This window comes from Solanum verrucosum, unplaced genomic scaffold (genome assembly GCF_900185275.1).
Source record: "Solanum verrucosum unplaced genomic scaffold, falcon-dt-bn FXZP01000182.1, whole genome shotgun sequence".
NCBI lineage: Eukaryota > Viridiplantae > Streptophyta > Magnoliopsida > Solanales > Solanaceae > Solanum > Solanum verrucosum.
In genome coordinates this window covers 6,454,670-6,479,429 of record NW_026020378.1, presented here as the reverse complement: position 1 = coordinate 6,479,429, position 24,760 = coordinate 6,454,670, and the positions used below count along the sequence as shown (strand labels likewise).

Below are 24,760 nucleotides of genomic sequence, written 5' to 3'. Positions count from 1 at the left end.
ATCAAATCTAATTTCTTGTCACTTTATCATGTGAAACTCAAAATTTGTAGCAAGTTGTGAATTTTAGTTCTAGAAACTTTATAATGAATCATACGTAATTAGGTAGGAATACTTGGATAATGTTATTTGATTGAAGTCAATAAGAAAAGTATTTGATCTTAAAAATGTAAAATGGTATTTTGAAAGTTAGGATTTTTTTTAATGACAGTGCTGGATCAACGTTCGTACGCTTCAACAAATTCCACAGGATACCTGCCATCTCATATTAACAACAGGTACCAGGTAATTCAGTCCGCTAATTAAGGAGTAACCTCTCATCGCCAACATGTATCAGACAGTAACTCTATCCACTAAGGTTAGGACATATGAGAAGAATATAATATTTTCTGTCTCCACTGAAATTTAAATCTAAGACCTCAGGACTCTCAACCACTTCATTGACCAATAAACCACACCCTTAAGTACGTAGTAATTGAAGTTTTTTTTTTAATCTTTTATACATGACTGTGATGTCTGAACCAGCTTAATTGTGTTTGAACTAAAGTTCATGAAAGTTGAAAATTTAGGAACTTTATTTCAAATTTAATGTGTTTCATAATTGAGAAAAATTAGGAGGGTTTAGTTTTAATTTTAGACATGGATATCCATTATAGAGACTAATTCAATCCTATCACATCATTATTTCAATTTCAAAAAAAAAAAAACAAATATAATAAAGAAAGTTAGGAGTATTCCATTTTCTTTTTAACCAATATTTCCATTAGAGATATAGATGTAGTGCCTTTAGGTCTAGGGTATATTTTAGTAATATTGGTTTTAACTTTTAAGTGGAATCTACTTCTCTTGTTCCACCCGGCCCAATGAGGCACAGTCCAACCCAATGCCAACCATAACTACCTCTTCTAACAATTCAAAATCTTACCAAACTACATGTTCTATTAAATATATAATAAAAAAATGAACTACTAATGAATATATACTTTATATTAATTAATAAACAAAATAGAGAACCCAATAACTTTTTAACTCATTCAAAAATCAAGATTGTTATAAGATTTTGCTAAAGAGACCAACTCCCTCAAGGATTTAAGTATAAATCAAACATCCAATAAGCCCTCATATCTCTCTAGTATGACACATATAGTGACGTGTATAATATTGGACAAAACTTTTAATTATTCTCAAGCTTTTTTCTTGTCATCTCTTGCTTAGCCAAATTCACAATTCAAATAGATCACCATCAAGAATTTTGATTCTTTATTTTTAGCTACTTTATATATGTGACGTAGGTACGATATAAATAAAATTTCTTTATCTTTAGCTAGAGTCTTGAATCTGAGTCATAGGTATAAAAAAAATGTTATAGATGTTATGCGACATATGTCTGAATTAATTGAGACCTCAATACATATATATGAGAATAAAAAATTACAAATAAATTGACTTGACTAATGTTGTTATTAATCTCCACACACACCAAGTATATAACGAGACACACACATACACTATATATATCTATGTGTCCCACTTCCATTAATACTTGCTCAAACTTTCATTGTGTCCGGTATATATAGAGTGAATTCTATTCAATTCATTCATTTATTGATCATCTTCTCCCTTCCTTCTCCTTCCTAATGAACAAAAGGAAATGTGTAGACACATATAACACCACATCTATATATATATCTATACTATCTACATACCCTTCTACACCCCCCAAATTCCAAATCTTGTCTATTTGATTGAAACAATATTGTATAAGTTAATTATAGATTGAATCTGAAAAAAATTGGATAAGAAGTAGTATATCTCTCCACTTCTTTAGGGGCTTATCACACTCCTATTTGTTTTGGATAATACTTTGTGACTTAGTCTTTTTTTTCAAGTGTTTTTAGCTCTCAAACTCCCTTGACCAATGAGTTTCCTGAATTTTAGGTGTTTACCTTATCTCCCAGAATTCTTGAAATAGATAAAAGGGGATACAAAAGTTGCTGATTCAAAATACCCTTGATGGATTATTTGAAAGAAATACAAGGCAAAATATGTCATGATCCTTATTTCAACAAAATGAATACAAATACAAAGAGGTGTGTATTCGTGAACGGACCAGTAATCGTTGGTGCAGGACCATCAGGATTAGCAGCTGCAGCATGTTTAACAGCAAAAGGTGTTCAAAGTTTAGTATTAGAGAGATGTAATTGTATAGCTTCTTTATGGAAACGCAAGACGTATAATCGTCTTAGCCTTCATTTGCCTAAACAATTCTGTGAACTTCCACTCATGTCATTCCCTCATGATTTCCCTACTTATCCTACCAAGCAACAGTTCATTAAATATTTGGAGTTATACGCCATGACTTTTAACATCCGTCCTGTATTCAATCAAACGGTCATATCTGCTAATTATGACCGGAATCTTGGACTCTGGATAATCAGGACGGATACAGCAACATCACATGCTACTATTACTACTGAGTATGTTACAAGGTGGTTGATTGTGGCAACTGGGGAGAATGCGGAGGCTGTGGTACCTGATATTGAAGGAATGGACGAATTTAGTGGTACTATAATGCATACAAGTTTGTATAAAAGTGGTGAAATTTTTACAAGGAAAAAAGTGTTGGTTGTTGGATGTGGAAATTCAGGAATGGAGGTGTGTTTGGATCTGTGTAATCATGATGCAGCCCCTTCACTAGTCGTAAGAGATACTGTAAGAACACACTCATAATCTCTATCTTAAGTTACACCGACTCTTCACTTTTTATGCTGGCTTTTTTGAACAGTTTGAGCAACATAAATCCCTTTAATCTTTTGGTTTAATAACAAAAAACTTTTCTTGGGACATTTTGATTACAAACTTTTGTTTTTATGTTTTTTTGTCTCAACAAAATAAGGGGAACACATGCTATTTCATTTCTTAACTTTATGTCAGTTCATTTGAGAAAAAAAGGTAAACTTTTTAATTTTTTTTGAAAATTTAGAGAGACATAAGGAAAAAGGTCTAGGGGTAATTTCTATATGTTTTAAGTAGTTTTATTAATCTTGTGTTTCCTGAAAAATTTCCTATTTATGTGGAAACACTAAGAAACCCTAGTTTTTCTTTTTTTTTGGGGTAGGGGAAGGGGAATTACAATGTGGAGGAATCGAACCCTCAGATAGCCAACCAAACGAGTTATTAAGATTCTTAGAATTTATTTATTTTTTTCTATCTAATTTTTTTTAATTAAAAAAGAAGACAATTCTCATGTGCTGAAAGTTAAAAAGTTGGAAGTGACTTCAAGTTCCAACAAAATTGATTTGTAAAGTTTTAAATTTAAGCTAATTAAAAGATTTTGTTGAGTATTTTTCACTTTCTTGGAATTGTCAAGCATGCGCAATATTTGGTGGAGGCATGGACAATTTTTGTTTTCATTAATCATTAATAATTTATAATAATTGATTCCAACAAGTTTTTTTAGCAACCTAAAGTGAAAAGTCCAGATATTGGCCATTCATCCAGAATGGCAATGGGCACTAAGCAATTAGCAACTTGAATTTCTCATCAATTTTATTTATTAACTTTATTATAACAAATTAATTTTGACTTTCATTTTTTTTATTTTTTTTTATTTTAGGTACATGTCTTACCAAGAGAGATGCTGGGAAAATCAACTTTTGGGCTATCCATGTGGTTACTAAAGTGGTTACCTATTCGACTTGTCGATCGATTTTTGTTGATTACTTCAAGGTTATTTCTCGGTGACACGTCTCGACTCGGGTTAGATCGACCTGAAATCGGACCCCTCGAGCTAAAAAACTTGTCTGGGAAGACTCCTGTGCTTGACGTTGGAACGCTTGCTAAAATTAAAAGTGGTGACATTAAGGTACGCTATAAAAAAATAAAATATCATAAATGGACTAGGTATCAAATCACTTTTTTTTTACCTAATAGCTTTTTTAATGTTTGTTGGGATCCATTCTTATGACCTTTCCTCATACTCAATCATTGCAAATATTCTATAAACAGTGTGACAAAATCTCTTCAAGCTTAATTTGTCCCAACATTTTATTGATTCTACTAGCATCATTTCTAAGTGGAAAACCCCTAGGTTGCAGTACTTAAAATAATTTTTATTTTTGTATTTTTAAGGTAAAAATTTTTCTTGTGATATAAATGAGTAATTTTTAGTTGTTATATTATGTGTATAGGTATGTCCTGGAATTAAGAGATTATTAAAGCATCACACGGTGGAATTTGTAAATGGGCAAACAGAAGAATATGATGCAATAATCTTGGCAACTGGTTACAAAAGCAATGTGCCCTCGTGGCTAAAGGTACCCACTCTCTTTACCTTTACTTAGTTTCTGTCTGACCATAGATTCTGAAGTTGAAATTTGAAAACTTAAGTTTTTGAACTAGTGATTTTTGAGACTTGAAGTTGTATTTGGACATGCATGTTTTATGAGTCGAATTTATTGACAAAATTTCAAAATCTGATCCAAAATCTATGATCAAACAAATGTTTGGAGACAAATTTTCAAAATTTGATTCAGAATCTACAACAGAACACTAACTTAGTTACTTGTTTCCTAAGGACGTGTTCAATGAATTTGATTGAGAAAATAGAAAACCACAACTATGTATAATATGAGTCGAATTTTGTAGACAAATTTTCAAAATCTGACAAAATCTATGACCAAACAGATATTTGTCAATATCTGATTCAGCATCTATGGTTGAACGCTAACTTAGTTAATTGTTTCCTAAGGATATGTTCAAATTATGATTGAGAAAAACGAAAAAAAGTATATAAGTTTAATATTAGGTTTTGTTTGGTTTGCAGGAAAAAGAGATGTTTTCAGAGAAAGATGGTCTACCAAAAAGGCCATTTCCCAATGGGTGGAAAGGAGAGTGTGGACTTTATGCAGTGGGGTTCACCAAACGTGGCTTGCTTGGTGCTTCAATAGATGCAAAGAAAATTGCTGAACATATTCATCAATATTTTCAATGAAAAATATTTTTGATTAACCAAATCTCCCCACACACACCAAAAAAAATTTAAAAGTGTTGGTACCAAAAAGAAGGTTTTTTGATCCTACAAATGAAGAAACAAAAAGAAAAAGAAGATCAAGATTTTTGTGGGGATTTATCATCATCAAAATCTAGCTAGTGTATACACACCTTGTACATTTTTTTTGTTGTTGCCAATTTTCTCTTATTTTTATTATTATTATTAGGTATTATGACATTGTTAGGGGAGAAAAAAGAAGAAGGAGATTTAGGCTTTTTTTGTTTTTGTTTTAATGAGTTTGGTTATATGAGTATTAATTACTAATATTCATATATGTTTTTTTTTTTGGGTTTATTATGACAACACAAGAAAAAAAAAGATGATTTTTGTTTTTTTTTTTAAAAAGAAAATATAATTTAATTGTGAGGTTTGTAATTTTCCAAGTAGGATTTTGGTATTTGCATGTCTAGGGAGTATATAATTAAATATGATAACGAAATTTACGTACCCAAATTCCCAATGATCAGAGCGACCTGTGCACTATCTTTATGAATTTCTGCCATTTCCTGCTGTGTTGATATCTCATTAATTTAAATACTCCAACTAGTATTTAGGACCACTTGGGGTTTAATTCATTCATCTGCTTCTACAAAATAAGAAATTCAAATTAATGAAAATGTTAACAATTACTACTAAAATGATAAAATGCTACTTGGAATACTGAGTCAAGATCTCGAATATCTCATAAACTCTTAGGATATTCATAAAGAGATCAAGATAGATATGTCAGACATTTCTTGATAATCAAATACTTCAAGAAGATCCACAAATCCTTTAAAAGTTCAAATCATGTGAGTTCGAGAAATACGTCACTAATAGCTAGAGATATCTTAGAACAAAAAAATAATTGCACACACATTATTTAATCAATGAATTATGTTTCTTAAAAAAAAGAATAGAGAGTCGGGAGTCTAGAGTCTTTAGGAAATATATAGATTATGTTATTGTCATTACCACTTGGAATCGAATTGATGTTTTGCCACTTGGAATAGAGTAGTGAAAGTCCAATTTCTCTATTTCTATGAGGTAGGGATAAAATTTGAATACATTCTACCCTTTTCAAACTTCATATGTGAGATTACACTGATTATGTTATTGTTATTACTACTCGAAATTGAATTTGATGTTTTATCACTTGTTCCTAAGAAATATAATTCATTATTTTATAATCCTTTTTAATCAATCAAATAACAAGATTACATGATTTGTGAAGAAAAAAAAATGATATCTTTTTTGTGTGTGTGTGAATAGAATAATGTGCCATAATCATGAAAAAATTAATTAACTTCCCTCTCTCTATCTTTTTTTCCTTGTTGAAATTTTCTAAACATTTTTACAAGTCACATGTATTTTCTTTTGAGATTTATACTAATAAACAATATAATGGACCTTTTGCAATCCTCAAATCAAATCCAAATGGTCCCCCATTCTTAAGTAAAGACCTTTTGATAAAGAATAGAGTACAAAGCAACATATAATTGCTAATTAGTTGCTTTCAGAACATGCCTTAACCTTTTATTGATTGGTAAAACATAATTCAAATTCAAATTTGGCAATTTTGTCCTGGTCATAATGTAGGCCAAATAATTCATTTATGCGTCACAATCTTTGCAAATATAATTACGATTATATTGGTATATTAATTTATTAATGATGAAAATAATGAAATACAAAATGAGGCTGCTAAATATGCAAAAACAATTCATTACAAAATGACAAAGAGGAGTACAAGATCTTAAGCTCGTTTGGATTGATTGATTAAAAGTAGATGATTAATATCAATGGTTTAAAATTATTGTTAGGTATTGAAATTGATTTTTATAAATAATCAGTAATTTATTTTGATAAAGTGATAAAATTAATGAAAACATAATTACTGTATTTGATAAAAAGGTGTTTATTAATAAGCATTTTGTTCTGTTAAACTAGCTGAAATATTATATATATATAATTCTATATTATTTTTTACATAGAAAATGGCTAATTGTGAAAATGAAAAAGTGGGATAGGTAAAAGTTTTGTTTTGGTGAAGATTACAAAAGATATATATTAGGAATTCAAAAGTAAAGGTTTGGTTAAATAAAAAATGTGTATAAGCTGAAAATCATAAAATGGACCAATTTATGTTTTTTATTGGTTGATTTTAACTTATAAACACTTTCATTATTTATCAAACATGTAGATATCCATCGGAAGTATTTATATACTAATTCGATTGACGTATAGTCTTATTCAAAATTCACTTAAAAATTTATTTTAAAGATAAAGTAGTTTGAATTTTAAAGATAATTCAAATTCAAATTTGGCAATTTTGCCCTGGTCATAATGTAGGCCAAAGGGTTTATGCCTCACAATCTTTGCAAATATAATTACGATTATATTGATATATTTTATTAATAATGAAAACAATGAAATACAAAATGAGGTAGCTAAATATGCAAAAACAATTCATTAAAAAAAATTGTAGTTTGAAAGTTAGGAAATGAAAATTTTGATCAAAGTTAACATTGTAGGTTGTGCTGGGGTTGGATTCAAGTTTTGGCAACTCTGTTATGTATGAAGGATAATTTTTTACTTCGTTGGGTGATTTGCACGGTTTCAAAATGTTCGTGAGTGTTTAGAATTATTGATTGAAATTTTAACCTTTAGAAAGTCAAATTTGACCAGAAACAATATTTGACCAAGACGACTTCAGATAGGTGATTTGATAATTATTTTAACAAGTCTGAACCATGTTTCGTGATTGATTTGCATATTTAATTGTGCTTGGGAGTTTCTAGATAAATTTTGAATGTCAATTTTGAGTTTTGGTTGAAGTTCGGTGGTTGTTGATGTCTGATGTCTAGTGTAGTCGCACTTACATTGTATTGTTTGTAATTGTGAGGTGTGGTTCACAATTTTCTAAGATGGATCACAATATTGTAACTGCTAAATTGATCATTATGAAATTCTCCAATTGGAGGTTGATTGATAATTCATTTTAGTTAATTTCTTTTTATAAGCTTTCTACCAAATATGTTACCCAATTCTAAAATAAATTTTAAATTTGACCTCGGAGGCTAAGGTTGACCTTTTGACTTAATTTTTAAATCAAACTTTTATTATAGTGTCTACGTATTTGTTCATTTAGTGAAATTTCACTGAATATATTGTTATTATTGTAGTATTCATGTACTTGTATATTCATATAAATTACACATTTGGCTAGACTTGGGACCTTTAGAGGTGTTGCAAAAGAAAATTTCATAATTTGACAAGTCGTGCTTCAAGCTTAAGGGAAGTTGAGACTTTTTAAATGCTTTATGAAGTGTTGTATTGATAATTATTGGCGAAATAATCAAATGGACCCTTATATTTGTACGCGTTTGTATTTTAAACCCTCCTATTTAACACTTTATCGACTAAACTCTTAAACTCATTAAAACACAATATTATAAACATTTTTCTCAGCAAATCACTGTGTGTAATCCAACATCTTATACGTGTAATTTCATGTCATTTTTCAATGACACGTAAGAAATTAAATATTAAGAAAATAAAAAATTCAAATATTTAACTGGTGTAATTTCTAAATTTTTATTAAATAGTCATGTTCTTCAATCCTCATGTATTTCACAAATTGAGCACCAAATTCATGTCAATTAAATGAAATTCTTCTTTATTTGACTTAAAATTTCAACTTCCGATTCACTAACACAAACCAACAAGCCCAAATCACAAAGTTAAATTAATTTCACAAATTTATAACACATTTGTTGTTCTTCTATCTTTCTCAAGTTTATCAATGGAGTTTTCAACTTTTTCAATACCCACCACTACAAGAAAATGGGTCTTTAGCGAAAGCAAATTAAGTCGCTAAAAGTGTAAATCCAGTCGTTATTAGTCACTTACGACTGGAAAAAAATTGGTCGTCTCCCGTCGTTAGTAGCTCCGACGTTAAAAGTGGATGACCAAATTCTAGTCCGGTCGTTAAGAAATATTTAGTGACGGCAGAAAAATTGGTCGTTGTATCTCTTTTTACGATAACATTTTCCCTTCGTTAATTTTTATTTTAGTCGTAGCTAACTTCAGAAAGAGATATTATAGGATCTTTTAGAGACCGGAATCCTTTCGTTAATTTTTATTGATATTTTTAGAAAAATAAATATTATTAAATGAAAATTAGTTACATTTTGCCCCTTGTGATTGATAATTAAAACCATTATTTCATATGTAATTGTACAAAATTTCATAACTTATAAAATAGAGTCAATAATATAGATAAATGGCTGATAATATATATATATATATAAGCATGGTACGTAGTTAATTACATAAAACAAAGAGGTTTTAAAAATCCTACAAAAAGAAAACTTAGAATCTAGAATATATATGTAGAGATCGTAATTAGTATTTTTAAGCAAATAGCCTAGATAATAAGTAAAGTAGGTTTAATAAACTTCTTGCACTTCAACTAATTGCAAGCTATATAATAAGTAAATTAAAGTAGGTTTAATTAACGTCTTGCACTGCAACTTGTTCATCTGCTAACATCTCCAACTGTTTTTCAACTAACTCCAAATTTGTAGATCCTTTGTGACTTCAAATTCTTGATCATCTGTTGCAAGGATAAAAGCTTGCATCAATTAATTAAATAGTTCAATTTGTATGTTGCTGAGACATAAATGACGATTGTATAATTATTTTCTCATAAAAATCTAGATTGTAATATAAGAAAATACTTTGTTTCACAAGAAAAATCAGCAAGTATATTTTGACCTGTAAATACTTTTGATAGCACCTTAATTCTTAATAATACAATACTCATTCTAAAAAGAGAAACAATTAATCAATGCAAGAACATTGAAAGAGGAAATGATGACTTGTATAGTAAAGAATTTTGATAATACTTTCTCCAGTGTGCTAACTTGGCTGGGCACATTTCTGCACTGCTAGGTCTGGTAAAAAAAAAAATCAGGTGCATAAATGTTGAAGTTATTTCCTGCTACTGCTCATAATGTACTTCTCTAGTCACCTTATTTTTGTATTCACATTCAAATGCATCTTAGTCCAGTGTGGAATGATTTGTAGTTTCCAAGGACTAGTTCATCTTCTTTTATTGGACTTTGACGAGTATTCGAACTTCAAAGGGACAAAGACTATGGGAAAAGTAGAAAAAATGTTCAAGCATAGTGAGTTTCCAAAGTGCAAGTACTTCAACATGTATTAGAAATGCTCCTCTCTTAATAAATGTAAAACCTGTTTTAGTATGAAAACTAAGGATAGTATGAAAACTAAGGAGTTTAGCAGTTACTGTGATCTACAATGGGAATATTTTCGAAGCCATTCAAAACTTTGTGAATTCTCTCTAATTGGTTGATGAGTCCTGAAATCTGGAAATTTTGTTGTCAATGTCATGCTGTCTATGAGCACTTTTTATGTAGATATACTCTTACATGAGCTATATAGATCCACAGAAGGTTGTCCCTTGTATTACAGTTATTGTATACAATGGTGTTCAACTATGGAAACATGATATGGTCAGCTTATACATGTTAACAAGCTTACTAAACTGAAAAATACTTTGTTTCAGAGTAACAAGCTTACTAACCTGGAAAATGATTCAATCAGTGTTTTGTTCACTTGATGATGGTGGTGATGAAGGATCTCTAAAGATTGTACTTTCAAACATTTCACATCTCTTCTCTATGTTATCCATGCGTCTTTTCATTGATTCATTTTCTTTCCGACTCGCATTCAGTTCTTCTAACAGTGCAGCCTTTTCCTTTCTACTCACATTTAGTTGTTCTAACAGTGCAGCTTTTGCGGAGCTACCTCCTTTCAAATCTTTACTGGTAATCCCGCCACCAAATCCAACAACATAACTCTTGCTCTGAGGTCCGAAGCATCTCTCTACTACCTCAATATTAGTAAGTGATGGCTCAACTTGTAGTAGTTCCTGAATTTCTTCCTGTAAAATACAAGAAAATTTAAAGATAGTGCAATATATTAAGTAAAAGTATGTAAAATAAAAATTTAAAATGAACATACATATTTTTGATTGGTTTTAGGTTCGAGAAGCTTGTTGTCCTTCTTACGAGTCTCAAAGAAGATAGTCTCCATGTCCGGTGGATTACCATGCTTGCCTCCCTTAACATTCAAACAAGAAGTCATATACTTGAAATGAAGAGGACCTTTCTTAATAGGTTTAGAAGAATCACATACGTACCAATTCATAAACTATCTCTCTAATCGGCTTGCTACCCGTACGATGAGGCATACTCAACTTAGACCTGTTCATTGCATTTCGCGTACTTGTTTCCTATATTAACAACACATCAGCAACATTATGATACACAATTTAAATGGTTGGTTAATAAATATAAGGTATGTTTTGTTGTATTGCTGGAGACCAAAGTCAAATAACACAAATTCAAAGCAAGTATGTTGCAACATTTAAACCTTTGTTGTTTCCAACCATTGTTCTCTTTTCGACGCTTCCTCTTACAATACTTCCTTTAACAGAGCACACCGATGTAATGTTCTGCCCATTCTCCTTTGCTACAATTCAAACATTATACAACCTTAATCGTCTAACAATAATACATTTTTCATACTAAGAAAATGAAATAGGATTAGAAACCTGATTTGCTTCTCACAGTCTGTTGCATTACTTCAAGATCGTCATTAGGAAAGGAAGTTTCATCTTCCAGTGCATCAAAACCAGGAGGGACGACATTAGTCTTCTGCGCAATGACATTTTGATTATATGTTTCAGCATTTAAACCTTTGTTGTTTCCAACCATTGTTCTCTTTTCGACGCTTCCTCTTACAATACTTCCTTTAACAGAGCCCCCATATGTAAAGTTATGTCCGATTTCCTTTTCTGCAATTCAAAAATGTTAATCAGTACAATCAATAACGTGAGCTCTTCTCTGAGGGTTCTCCATACAAGATTTCCTAAAATTAATCTACTTAAACAAACATCCATTTAGACCTATTCAAAAGTACTATGAAAGTACACTTTCCTAATGTTAGAGCTGGAATCAACTTAAACAAAACATCTTTCAGAACTATTCTAGATCAGAGAGCAAGGACAAAATGAAAATCCACATTACTATTTAGAAATGACAGTATCCATTAAAATACAATACCTGATTTGCTTCTCAGAGTCTCTAGCGTTATGTCTGTTTGATCAATCAAATTTCTCTTTTCAGCAGTTACTCTTACAGAGCCCATCGATTTGAGGCTTTGCCTTCTTCCCCTAGCTAAAGCACCAGGTGGAAGGAATGATTGCTTAAAATTCTTTGAACTTGATCCCATTTCGGACTTCTTAAATATTGAAGGATTCATGTCATCCTACCATAAAATCCAACAATAGAGTACTTTTAGCTAAGTATCTTTTAGGATTCATATTAACATAGAACAAATATAAAAATAATAGGGTAAAAAAACAAAAGCTAAATGCTACTACACATTGTCTCTGTTCATTCTGTACAAAGTTAATAAAAAGACATTATTGTTGGATCAACCTTTATTCACCCTAAGTACTTCAACTGATCAAATTTACATAAAGAAGATTCAGAATATAAACAAGTAATTGAAAACTATAAGCATCAACTATTCCAAACCTGTATGAGTTCTTTTTCTTTTTCTATCAATTGAATCATGTAAATCCTCAAAATCATTATCATTCTCTTGCACATCATCAAAAGAATCACGAGGCATAAACTTTCGCACCACATTCCAGCCTTTATTAGAATGACTCTAGCATAATATACTTGTGATACTTGATTGGCTAATACAAAAGGCTCATCAGTTTTCAAAAACCGTTGGGGGATAACACTTACAAAGTCATACTCATCCATTTTAACTCCCCTTTCATTGTCATAAACATCAAATCACATACATCTAAACAAAACCAGTCGTCTCCCCCCAACAAATTGTAATTCAAGAATCTCTGTTAGTTCCCCATAGTAATCAATGATTCTATCTTCTTCACCAGCCTCACCAGAAACAACTATCCCACAGTTTTGAGTCCTCAAACCATTATCGTAATCTTGTACATGGAATATATATCCATTAATAATGTAGCCTTTGAATTTTGTAACATTTTTCATCGGACCACGTGATAATGTGAGTAAATCCGCCATTTTCTTACTATCGTCATGTTTGTATAATCCTTCAATCTATCATGATTAAGAACATAGTTTAGAAAATATTATCTATATGATTTGAAAATAATAGTTTTTAAATAGTATTCACCTTTTCTTTAAACCAACTGATGAATTGCCTATCAGATTTTTTTTAGAGGAATCACCTGGAATTTGAGAAAACTCTCTATAGAAGAGGAAACATAAGAAGAAATAAGGATTTAATAATAATTCTGAAGAAGTGATAAGATGATTATTTGGAAAAGTCATTACTTACTCGAGAAATGGTTGAACTTCATCACAATTCTTCAAAATATAAATATGGGCTTGCTCCATTTCTTTTAAATCAAGTAGGTGTGGCTTGCCGCCTTTTAAAGCTTTTCCAGGTTGACAGAAGATCATTAAACCTCCATCGGATTCTATAACACCCCCATCATAGTTTCGTTCAAAGAGATTGAATTTTGTTTCCATTGTATGCAAATACCTTGAACATAAGGTTGTAAATTCATTTGCTATATATCCCTCTGCAATAGACCCTTCAACGCAAGATCTATTACGAATAAAAAGCTTCAAAAAATATAACCATCGTTCCACTGGATACATTGAGCGGTATTGAACAGGTCCACCAATCATAGCCTCATTAGCTAAATGAATTGGCAAGTGCTCCATGACATCAAAAAATGCAGGAATGAAAACCTTTTATAACTTGCATAGAGTTTCAGGAATTTGTGCTTTTATTTGTTCCAAATCCTCAAGTTTTAAGCACTTTGCTCCAAGCAGATTGAAAAACAATGACAACTCAATTAGCGGCTCACACACTTCATTGCATAGCATACTACGTATGGCAAGTGGGATTAAATGTTGAAGTAGAACATGACAATCATGACTTTTTAATCCTGAGTTTTTGTGATCTTTCATATTGATACAGTGAGAAATATTTGATGAAAATCCATCTGGAACCTTTAAATCCTTCAAAAAGCTTAAAAACTTATGCTTCTCTTCAGGAGATAATGTGAAACATGCTGTCGGTAACTCATATTTTTCTCCATTTCTTTTTGGATGTAATTCTTTCCTGATATTCAATTCTTGCAAATCCAAACGACTGGTCAAGGTGTCTTTTGTTTTACCTTTGATATTCAAGATTGTTCCCAAAATATTATCACATATATTCTTCTCAATGTGCATCACATCTAAATTATGCCGCAACAACAGAGTTTTCCAATATGGAAAGTCAAAAAATATACTCTTCTTATTCCAATTATCACCTCTACTATCATGTGATACTTTAACCTTCTTCTTTTGATCATTAGTTAGAGGTAACCCATCTAAATCAACCACTTGATCAAGTATGTCATCACCAGATAATGTATTTGGAGGTAATCTCCTCTCTACAGTACCATCAAATGACTTCTTATCATTCCTCCATTTGTGATTAAGAGGAAGAAAGTGTCTATGACCCATATAACACTGTTTTTTACCATTTGTCAATCTTATTGAGAAAGTTTCTCTATTACAACATGGGCAAGCCAATTTTCCTTTTGTACTCCAACCTGATAAATTTCCATAAGCTGGAAAGTCATTAATGGTCCATAATAAAGCAGCATACAATGTGAAATTCTGTTTAGTGGACGCATCAAAGGTACAAACTTCAGTTTCCCATAATTCCTTTAATTCATCAATTAAAGGTTGGAGATAAACATCAATTGCATCTCCAGGACTTCCAGGACCAGGAATAAGCATTGACAAAATAAAATTTTCCTGCTTCATGCATAACCATGGTGGTAAGTTATAAGGAATAAGTACCACAGGCCAAATACTATACGGAGTTCTAGAACATCCAAATGGTTGAAAACCATCACTAGCAAGTCCAAGCCTAACATTACGAGGCTCCACAACAAATGATTGATGAAGTTCATCAAACTTTTTCCATGCTTTTGAATCAACCGGGTGCCTCATAATTCCATCATTAGCTTTGTTTTCATGATGCCATCTCATTAAAGGAGATCTTTTTGAGGACATAAACAATCTTTGAAGTCTTGTCTTTAAAGGAAAGTAGCGTAAGATCTTGTATGGTATCTTTTTCCCCTTTTTAAATTTGGTTTCCCCATTATGTTTATCCTCCTTCCATCTAGATGCGCCACAAATTTTGCAAGAATCAACAAACTTGTCATTCTTCCAATATAGCATGCAATCATTCCTACATGCATCGATCCGATCATATGAAATCCCTAAGCTTTTAATTAACTTCCTTGCTTCGTAATATGAATCTGGCAAGTTTGATTCATCAGGCAACAAATCTTTCTTTAACATCTTCAATAACATATTAAATGAGTTATTACTCCAATGACCAATACTTTTAATATGAAGCAATTTCACCAAAGTTGAAAGTTTTGAAACTTTTGAACCTTCGTATAGGGGTTGATCAAAATCCTTTAAAAGACTATAAAATCTTTTTGCTTCAGGATTTGGTTCCTCCTCGAGAACGTCATCATTGCGTTTATTCATATTATCTACATTAAAAACAGGATGTAAATCTCTGAGAATGTCATGTATTTCATCCTCCTCATTATCCTCGCCAATTTTATCGTCATCATCTACAAGTGCAGAATCTGATTCTTCTGCCTCACCTGCTGTCTCTCCATGGTGATACCAAAAGGTATAATTTTAAATTATTCCATGTACTATTAAATGTGATCTAACAATCTCTCGTGTTCGAGAAACTGCATTACAACATTTGACACATGGACATCTTATTTCATTTGCTTCCCTCAATCTTGTAAAAGTATAATTCAGAAAGCTTTCTACCCCATGTATATAAACATCATCAAGTCTATTATGAATAAGATGCATCCATTTCTTATTAGGTGCCATAATATTACCTATAGACAATAGAATCTGCATCAAAAGTATTTCAGTAAAAAAAGTAGGATGGCAAAAATAGAACAGGGTAATCCAAGAATTTAGCTTAAAATTGTATTGGGTACAACAATACTGGTGAGGTAACCATTCGAAAGAGATTATTATAAAGGCTGATTTTGCAACTTCAATTTATGCACTCTGGATAGAGATCTTACGAGAATATTTTAGAACAAAAGCATCTGCCAAAGAGATACTACTCCATCAGATGAAGTTCTCAATATGTACAGAAGAGAAGCATATCCATCGACTATTCAGTTTCATTTGCTCCCTATGAATATTTTGTATTAGTTTAACGTAGGTATAGTGTTATCATCAAAATTTTGAATCTGTTCAAAGTTTTGAACTTGTTCAAAGTTTTGAATCTGTTTTCAGACAGAGTAGGATACTGAGAATGGACATAATTGTGTAGTTTGTCCTCATATTGTCAAGCTCACTGGAAATTAACAAAAAAATTCTTTAATTATAAAAAAAACGGTGAAGGAGTAGAGCATATATAGCCAACAAGAAATAACTTTCCACTTATACACTCCACATATGTTTCATCTTTTAAGGTCTAACCCATCAATATAGACGAAAAAGGGAAAACATAAATAGTCTCAAGGTTCTCTGAAGGAAGTTTTCCCATAAGGTATTTGGGGTTGCCACTAACACCTAAAAAGTGGAGTAAAATAGAATGTCACCAGCTTTGTTTGAAGATAACAGAGAAAATCCGTGCGGTGTACACACAACATTTATCATATGCTGGCAGGTTGTTGATCACTAACTTTGTCTTATTTTCTTTGCATAATTTCTGGAGTTCCTTTGGGGTGGCACTGAGGAAAAAAGAAAAGTCTCGCTTGTGGCATGGGACATAATATGTCGACCTAAAAAGCAAGGAGGTTTGAATATTAAGGGTTGTAAGCTATGGGACATGGCAGCAATGGGAAAGTTGATATGAAAATTAATGGAGAAGAAGGACATACTATGGGTAAAGTGGGTGAATGAGTTGTATATGAACAACAATGAGACTTTTTGGTCACATGCCCCAAGTCCAAATAGTTGCTGGTACTGGAGACAACTACATAAGTTGAAGATAAGAATGACACATTGGTATAGGGACGAACATTACTGTCTTACAGAGAACAAGAACTACTCAATTTCTAGGGGTTATTTGGACCTGCTGGGACCTGCTCCTGAGTTACCAACTGCTAAATTAATATGAAACAAGATTACATTGCCAAAGCATAGGTTCATACTATGGCTGGCTATGCGTAATCGACTGCTAACCAAGGCAAAAAGGTTGGAACTGGGAATAGGGTGTGATAACAGTGTATGTTGTCTATGTGAGGGAGATTGGCTTGAGGATGCAACACATATATTTTCAGATTGCTTGTGGACACAAGGTGTATGAGAGGCAGTGAAGAATTGAACCAGACTAGATCTACCTAACAAGCACGTGTTTGTGGCGCTATTGAAGATCAAAATGAAACACTGGAGCAGATTTAAAAAGAAGACAATGATAGCTATATATGGAGCTACTGTTTATAACATATAAAACACCAATAACAAATTGAACTTGATGGAGTACAAAGAGCTGAAGTTTAAGTATTTAACAGAGAGAATGACAATTAGAAACACTAACACTTTCTACTCTGTACAGCCCACTCATTATATATAGATTAGAACTTTGTCAACTTATTAAATCTAGCTCTCATATAAAATAACTGATAAGTACAACACACAAAAGATTGTATTTTGTAAAAAGTATATCTGATTGGATAAGAACAGAGAACATCTCCATTAAACCTAATCATACCTAAAAATTTACGACCTTCATATTTGATCAATAAGACATATTCTTGATGACTTCTGGGAAATTCCTAGTAGTTAATGGATGATTGATGTTGCCGGCAAAACATCATATCGTCACATTCGGTTTCATCTATAATTGAATTCTAGAAACAAAAACAACTTGCAGACAAAGACTGATCAGTTCAAGTTAGATGATTTTAAAAGTTTGTGTTGCCGCTAAAAATTAAATCGTGTTTAATTTATAATTTGATCCAGTTTCAAATAAAGAGCAAGCATGAGACAACATATGGGACTCCAAAAACAATCTTAGTAATCCTAACTATACCTAAAAACCTACGAGCTTCCCCTTTGATCTACAAGACATTATCTGTATGACTTCTGGAACAGTCTTACCAATCAAAGACTGATTAGCTGAAGTTAGATGGATGTAAAATTGATGTTGCCGCTTAAGAAAAACTTGCCACACCAGTTCTTTTTAAAACTAAATTTCACAAACCAAAAGCAAGCATGATCAAAACGGCATACCAGATGACAAAAACCAATTAAACTTTATAGAATAGAAAGAGGTCGATCAAGAGATTTGAAAGAGAGAAGAGAACAATCACTTACAGTTGATTTTGTAGAGGAGGAATTTCTCAATTGCTCTGTAGATTTGATGTTATCACTGTTTGAAGGAGAGAAGATGAAGAACTGCTCTTTAGATTCAAAGCTATCTCTGTTCTCTCTTATGAACAGAGAAAATTGAAACCCTTGGTGCCGTTGATGAAGAGAAACGTGAGGGTTTCAGAAGAAGAAGACGTCTCTAAATAAATTGGAGGGAACAAGTAATTACCGCGTCCTTCTTTTTTAAGTTATTTGTAAATTTTATTTTTAACCCAAATATAATTTCTCTTCAATAAATGCTGAAAAAATGAAAAAACAATATATATATATATATATATATATATAACTTTTTTAACGACCGGAATAATATTTTATAACGACTAAATATTTATCCCCTCGCTTATAATAAATTAAAAACTAACTCTACCGACCAAAAAAATATTTTTTCGTTATAAATACACTTTTTACGACCTCATATATGTCCCTACGTTAAGACATGGTCGTTAAAAAACACTTTTCTTGTAGTGCACCATCACCCTTTACATTAATCCATATCCTGCCTCCTCTTTGAATTCAACTAACACAAACAATGGTTCAACTTTTAATAAAAAACACTCAAAATTTAGAAAAATGAGGGATGAAAAAAGAAATTAGGGGCGGAGCTTTGATTTGTTGCAAAGAAGAGGAGGAGGAGGAGGAGGAGGAGAAAGTGTATGTTGGGTGATTTTGAAGATAAAAAAGAGAATAGGTGTGGTGGGTGATTTTGTTGAAGAAGAAGAGAAGAAATTAAAGTTGAGGTTAGGGGGAAGGAAGAGTGCTGGAAAAGAAGAGAAATTGAAGGTGGGTGGGGTGGGAGAGGGTTAATGAAGAAATAAGTTTTTTAATTAAAGAAATAATATTTTAAAATATAATATAGTGATTTACGCGCTTGCAAGAGAGTGTATTCACACATTTTTCCAACTCAACAATATTTATGCTACATAGGTTTGGTCGATGGTAAGAAGGGTTTTAAATATTGTATTTTAATAAGTTTAAGGGTCTAGTTGACAATGTCTAGAGTAAAGTAAGAGAGTTTAGAATACAAACTCATACAAGTAAACGGGTCCATCAAACCATTTCTCCTTAATTATTTATGTGAAAATTAGGGGTGTTGGGGTTCCCATATGAGTTGTATGATGAGCACTTATATATTTATCAGTGTCATGATAGTAGAAGTCAGATATTGATTATTTTTACGCATGACTTATATTGTTCGCTAGATGAGGCATTTGTTTCCTTTCTCATATCAGATTTGTAGTACACTCGTGGATCATATGGTTATGCTTTTATGGACAAAGAGCATGATCTGAAAGTATTGAGATACACTTATGAGATATAACAACCTTTTATTTCCTATTCTCCGATGACTTACAAATAAGAATTGGAAGCAATTGATGAACCTCACGAGTTCTTCATGGGTCTTGACCAACCAACAAAAGAATCGTGTGTGTATTGGTGCATTGTCCAATATATCATATTCGTATTATATGCATTGCATGACATAATTTGAATTGATCTTACTTGAAATAATGAAGTGTGGTAAACTGTCAAGATTTGAGACTATCCCTAATCATGAAACGATTCTTAGAGAAACAAGTGACCCTTAACTAACCTCATGACATAATATGACACTAAGATTAATATGAAATAGTAAAACAAGGTAACTGTCTGCGGAGCTTCACAAAAATAATCTAAAATATCATTAGACGAAATTCTGAGTACACATAGTTGAATCTAAATTGTCTGTCTGAAAGCCTCTACTAATATGTGTTGCTAGGACAAATCCCTAGCTAACTCCAACGGTCTAAAAGCTTAAATAAACATATTGAAAGAAAGATAAAGATTGTCCTCGAAGTGATGAGAACTGACCAATATTATTGCTAGCTGGTCGGAGATAGTACTAACCGCGAGTTGGATAATGAGCGTTAGAACCTGTATTATCAAACAATATAGACATAAGTATGTGATTAGTACTTTGAATGTACTGAGTGTGTAAGTTAATGTATTATAAGCGTAATAAATGAACATGATGAATCTGTAAAACATGCTAAAGCAATTGTAATGAATCATTTCTTGTAAATTTATTTTTAATTATAAAATATTCATTTTACCCTTTCCTTAGGACTTTCATTCTTAATTTGTGAACGGAAATCGTTGGTGTGGTCCCCATTGAAATCATATGTGTTTTTGGTGATTTGATCTCTCTTGGTTTGAGAATTTTTTATTGAATTGACTTTGGTCAATATTTTGAGTTTCGAGCATCGGATGGAAATTTCATCACTTCCATTGCATTTGGAACGTCGAATTTGAGCTAGTAGGGTGATTAGTAAGATTTTTGAGGCATTCAGTTGAATTTTTTATGTTTGAGTGAGAAGTTGAGTTTCAAGCCTTAAAAGTGGTCTGAGAGGGTAATTCCGTAGTTTGACCTCTTTTTGAAAATTCGACTATTTTATTAAGTCTAGAATATCGAATTTAGTGGGGGAAGCATGTCCAATTTATTTTCATCGGACTCCAACGATTTCCAAGGATCCGATCAAAAACCTGAACTTTAGCTTTTTTGTTATTTTCTGGTGTTTGCTGCAAAGGGGACCGTGATTGCAGCCCCCTAGCGCGTTCTCAGAGAGAGAAATGAGATTGAGGAGTGAACGCGAGCGATCTAACGCATTCACAGAGAGTCAAAGGGGTTACAGAGGCGTGATTGCGGAGTTGGGGCTGTGCAGAGGTCGCGTTTGCGGAGCCTGAATTAATGGCTTGGCAGTGCATAATTGGGAAAATTTCCTCTTTTTCTCATATCCATCATTTTCACTCATTTAGGAGCTTATGAGAGGAGATTTTTTCTTGAAGAAATTAATTTGGGTAAGTGTATTTATCAATTCCTTATCGGATTGTTCAATTTTTACCTTCCAAAAACATCTTTAAATCATGATTTCAATTGGGTTTTGGGGTTTTCCCTCATTAGATTTGAAATTGGCATTTTTATGATTTGGAGCTTGTTTCTAGCTTGTTTCTAATGGATTTTTTAACCACGAATTCATCTTGGCTTGTAGAACTTAACTTTTAACTAAAATCTGATTATACCCTTTCGATTTCAAATTCTATAATTATGGAAATCATTGGACTTCTTTTGATGAACTCTTTCCATTATATATAGTTGACGATCGTTCCGGTGATTATATGGTTGAAGGAGTGCTCCGATAGAGTTGTTCGAGTGAAGTTTCAGCATCGAGGTAGGTTTGACTATCCCTCTTTTGGACTAGGGTGAGTAATTAACCTATTCTTAGGAAGTTAACTATGAAATGAGTTGTAGTATGTGTTTTAGAAGTTGGTAAGTGTTGGCCACCCTATTTTAATTCGTATGATGCTTATTTGTCATGCTTAGCCTATGTGGAAGTTTGTGTGTGTCACGACCCATACCGTCATGATTGGCACCACACTAACCCTCCGGTAGGAGAACCATTACTACAGTCTAACTAAACAATTTAAAGCTACGGAAACAGGTTTAAATAACTAAATACTGAAGTTCCCATAAACTTCCAAAAGATCTAATAACGAATTTGCGAAATTTAAATGCCTAGAACCTGAAAGTCAACGTACCAAAACTCTAACAACGAACCGTAGTCTAAAGAAATGGGTACAACCCAAACTAAACAAGAGAAGTCTAAAGAACTAGTCTAAGTCCGAAAAGATGGACTAAACAAAAAGAAGAACTCAAGGCAGCCCGGAAGAACTGGCTCACCCTTGAATTCGATGGGTGATCACTGATCTTCTAGACGAGGTCTGTCAATAGCCGCCTGAAGATGCCCTGTACTCAACAAAAGAAAGAGCAAGTGCAATATCAGTACACAACCACAATGTACTGGCAGGATCATGCGGCTATCCCACTAAGTGCAACATAAGCAAGTAAATACAACATTAAAAATATTGAAATACCGAACATGTACAATAATGATTATCACATTCTCAACAATATACATTTACAACAGGTCATTGGTCCTCTCATGGAACCCAAACACAAACAGTTGGTGTACCGATATGTGGTACCCGATCCTATGTTTATGCCGGAATGTGGCAACCGATCCCATATTTATGCCGGAACGTGGCAACCGATCCAAGTTAGTGTGTCAGAACGCAACACCTGATCCATTCAACAATCCACAATCACAAGTATATTCTCAAATCATACAATCAAGGCATGATTCATGGCATACAATTATTCAATCATCCTCATTTACAATTAGTGTGATAAAAATGCAACATTCGCATACATACATGCATCATAATGAAGCAATTACAATCATACATCACACAAAACATGAAATCACAACCATCACCTACCTCGAAACAAGCTTGAATCCCTTAAGAAACTTGATTCTTCCCTTTCCAAATTCATTTCGCTTGTTCTTGGTCTACAAATAATTACAATAACACGGGAATCGATAAACAATAACTAATTACCCGAATTACCAATAATCCTATCAACCCTAGATCAAATCCATGATCCTAATATCCAAATTAAGGCTTTTTCCATCATAATTTCCAGATCAAACCCCCCCACCCCCATAGATAATAACCCAATGAATTAGGTTCTACGGATCAAAAAATGGATTCGGGAAGTGAAAACCTTATCTTTAGCCTCAAGAATGGTGGAAAACTGTCAATAAGACTCATGGGTTTGTTCCATAGCTCTCAAGTTTGAAAATTGCAGAATAAAATATTTTTGGGGTTTATTTCCTACTTTAAGTCGCGTCTGCCCCGCCACAACGGTACTCACCCGACTACAGTGGCCCCGCCCTGGCGGCTCAAATTCCTGCTATAGCGGCTTGTAAGAAATAGTGAGAAAATTTAATAATTCCAATTCCCTCATTTCACAACACACCTTCAACCAACGACACTCAGAAACTATATATTCACGCTAATACCAGTTTTGGGAGTTCTACTCGCCCGAATTCAATTTAGTAAAGTCGCACAGATTCCTTAACGTCTTAGCTACTTACTCATGTGATCAAAATCATAATTAGATCACCCAATTGTTACCAGATTTCCTTAGAACTTACTGACTCCGATTTCATCCAAATCTGGAATAGGTTGGGAAATTCCAAGTTACTACGAAAAAGTTTTCCGGCCCAAAAAATTTCCCCATTGGCTTTTTTATAACGATGGGAATATGTCGTTACAATAGATACTAATTTACCCATCACTCGACCCCGAGTAACTAACTTAGAAAAAACAGGCTAAAGAAGGAATGAAGTAGTACCTGAATCGACAAACAACTGAGGATACTTGTCTCGCATGTCCTTCTTGGTTTCCCAAGTATCTTCCTCAACTGGACGATGTTTCCATTGGACTTTCATGGCCTTAATCTCTTTGGTCCTAAGCTTCCGGACAACACGATCAAGAATTGCAATCGGTTCCTCCTCATATTGAAGGTCTTTGTCTAACATCACTGAGTCTCATTTTATGATGTAATCCCTGTCACCATGATATCTCTTAAATATGGATACATGAAATACCAGATGAACTCCCGATATATTAGGAGATAAAGCCAATCTATAAGACACTGGCCCTACACATTCAAGAACCTCAAAGGGACTAATGTAACGAAGACTAAGCTTGCCCTTCTTGCCAAATCTCATCACCCCTTTCATGGGTGACACCTTAAGAAGAATATTCTCACCAGTATGAAATGTCATGTCTCTTACCTTATGGTCTGCATACTTCTTTTGTTTACTCTAGGCCGCTAAAAGCTTAGCTTGGATGTTTCTCACCTTATCTTGAACATCCTTCACTAAATCAATCCCCAAAGGTTTTACATCTCCAGCTTCAAACCATTCTATATGTGATCTACATCCCTTCCCATAAAGTACCTCAAATGATTCCTTATCAATGTTGGAGTGATAACTATTATTATAAGAGAACTCATACAAAGGTAAGAATTTATCCCAATTCCCTCCATAATCAATTACACATGCCCTCAACATGTCTTCTAATACTTGAATAGTTCTCTCTGACTGCCCGTCCGTCTGTGGATGGAAAACGGTACTAAAAGTGAGTTGTGTGCTCAATTCTTCATGTAACTTTCTCCAGAACTTGGATGTGAATTACGTACCACGATCTGAGATGATATAAAGGGGCACTCCATGCAATCTCACTATCTCTTTCACATAAACCTTTGCCAATTATTCAACATTATAATCTATTCTTACTGGAATAATGTGTTGATTTAGTC

The 24,760-nt window shown here is 32.8% G+C and overlaps 2 protein-coding genes across 2 annotated transcripts; one reads left to right on the top strand and one right to left on the bottom strand.

The window, feature by feature from the left end:
* Window positions 1-2,010: 2,010 nt before the first annotated feature.
* On the top strand, window positions 2,011-5,036 carry LOC125838552 (indole-3-pyruvate monooxygenase YUCCA6). The gene is made up of 4 exons (XM_049517597.1): window positions 2,011-2,709; window positions 3,614-3,862; window positions 4,188-4,313; window positions 4,823-5,036. The coding sequence occupies exons 1-4, from the start codon at window positions 2,011-2,013 to the stop codon at window positions 4,988-4,990; spliced, it is 1,242 nt and encodes a 413-aa protein (XP_049373554.1). The 3' UTR covers window positions 4,991-5,036.
* An 8,845-nt stretch (window positions 5,037-13,881) lies between these two features.
* On the bottom strand, window positions 13,882-23,885 carry LOC125838654 (uncharacterized). The gene is made up of 2 exons (XM_049517698.1): window positions 23,789-23,885; window positions 13,882-15,818 (listed from the first exon to the last, which is right to left on the bottom strand). Exons 1-2 carry the CDS (start codon window positions 23,883-23,885, stop codon window positions 13,882-13,884), a joined length of 2,034 nt encoding a protein of 677 aa, XP_049373655.1.
* Between the last annotated feature and the right edge of the window lie 875 nt (window positions 23,886-24,760).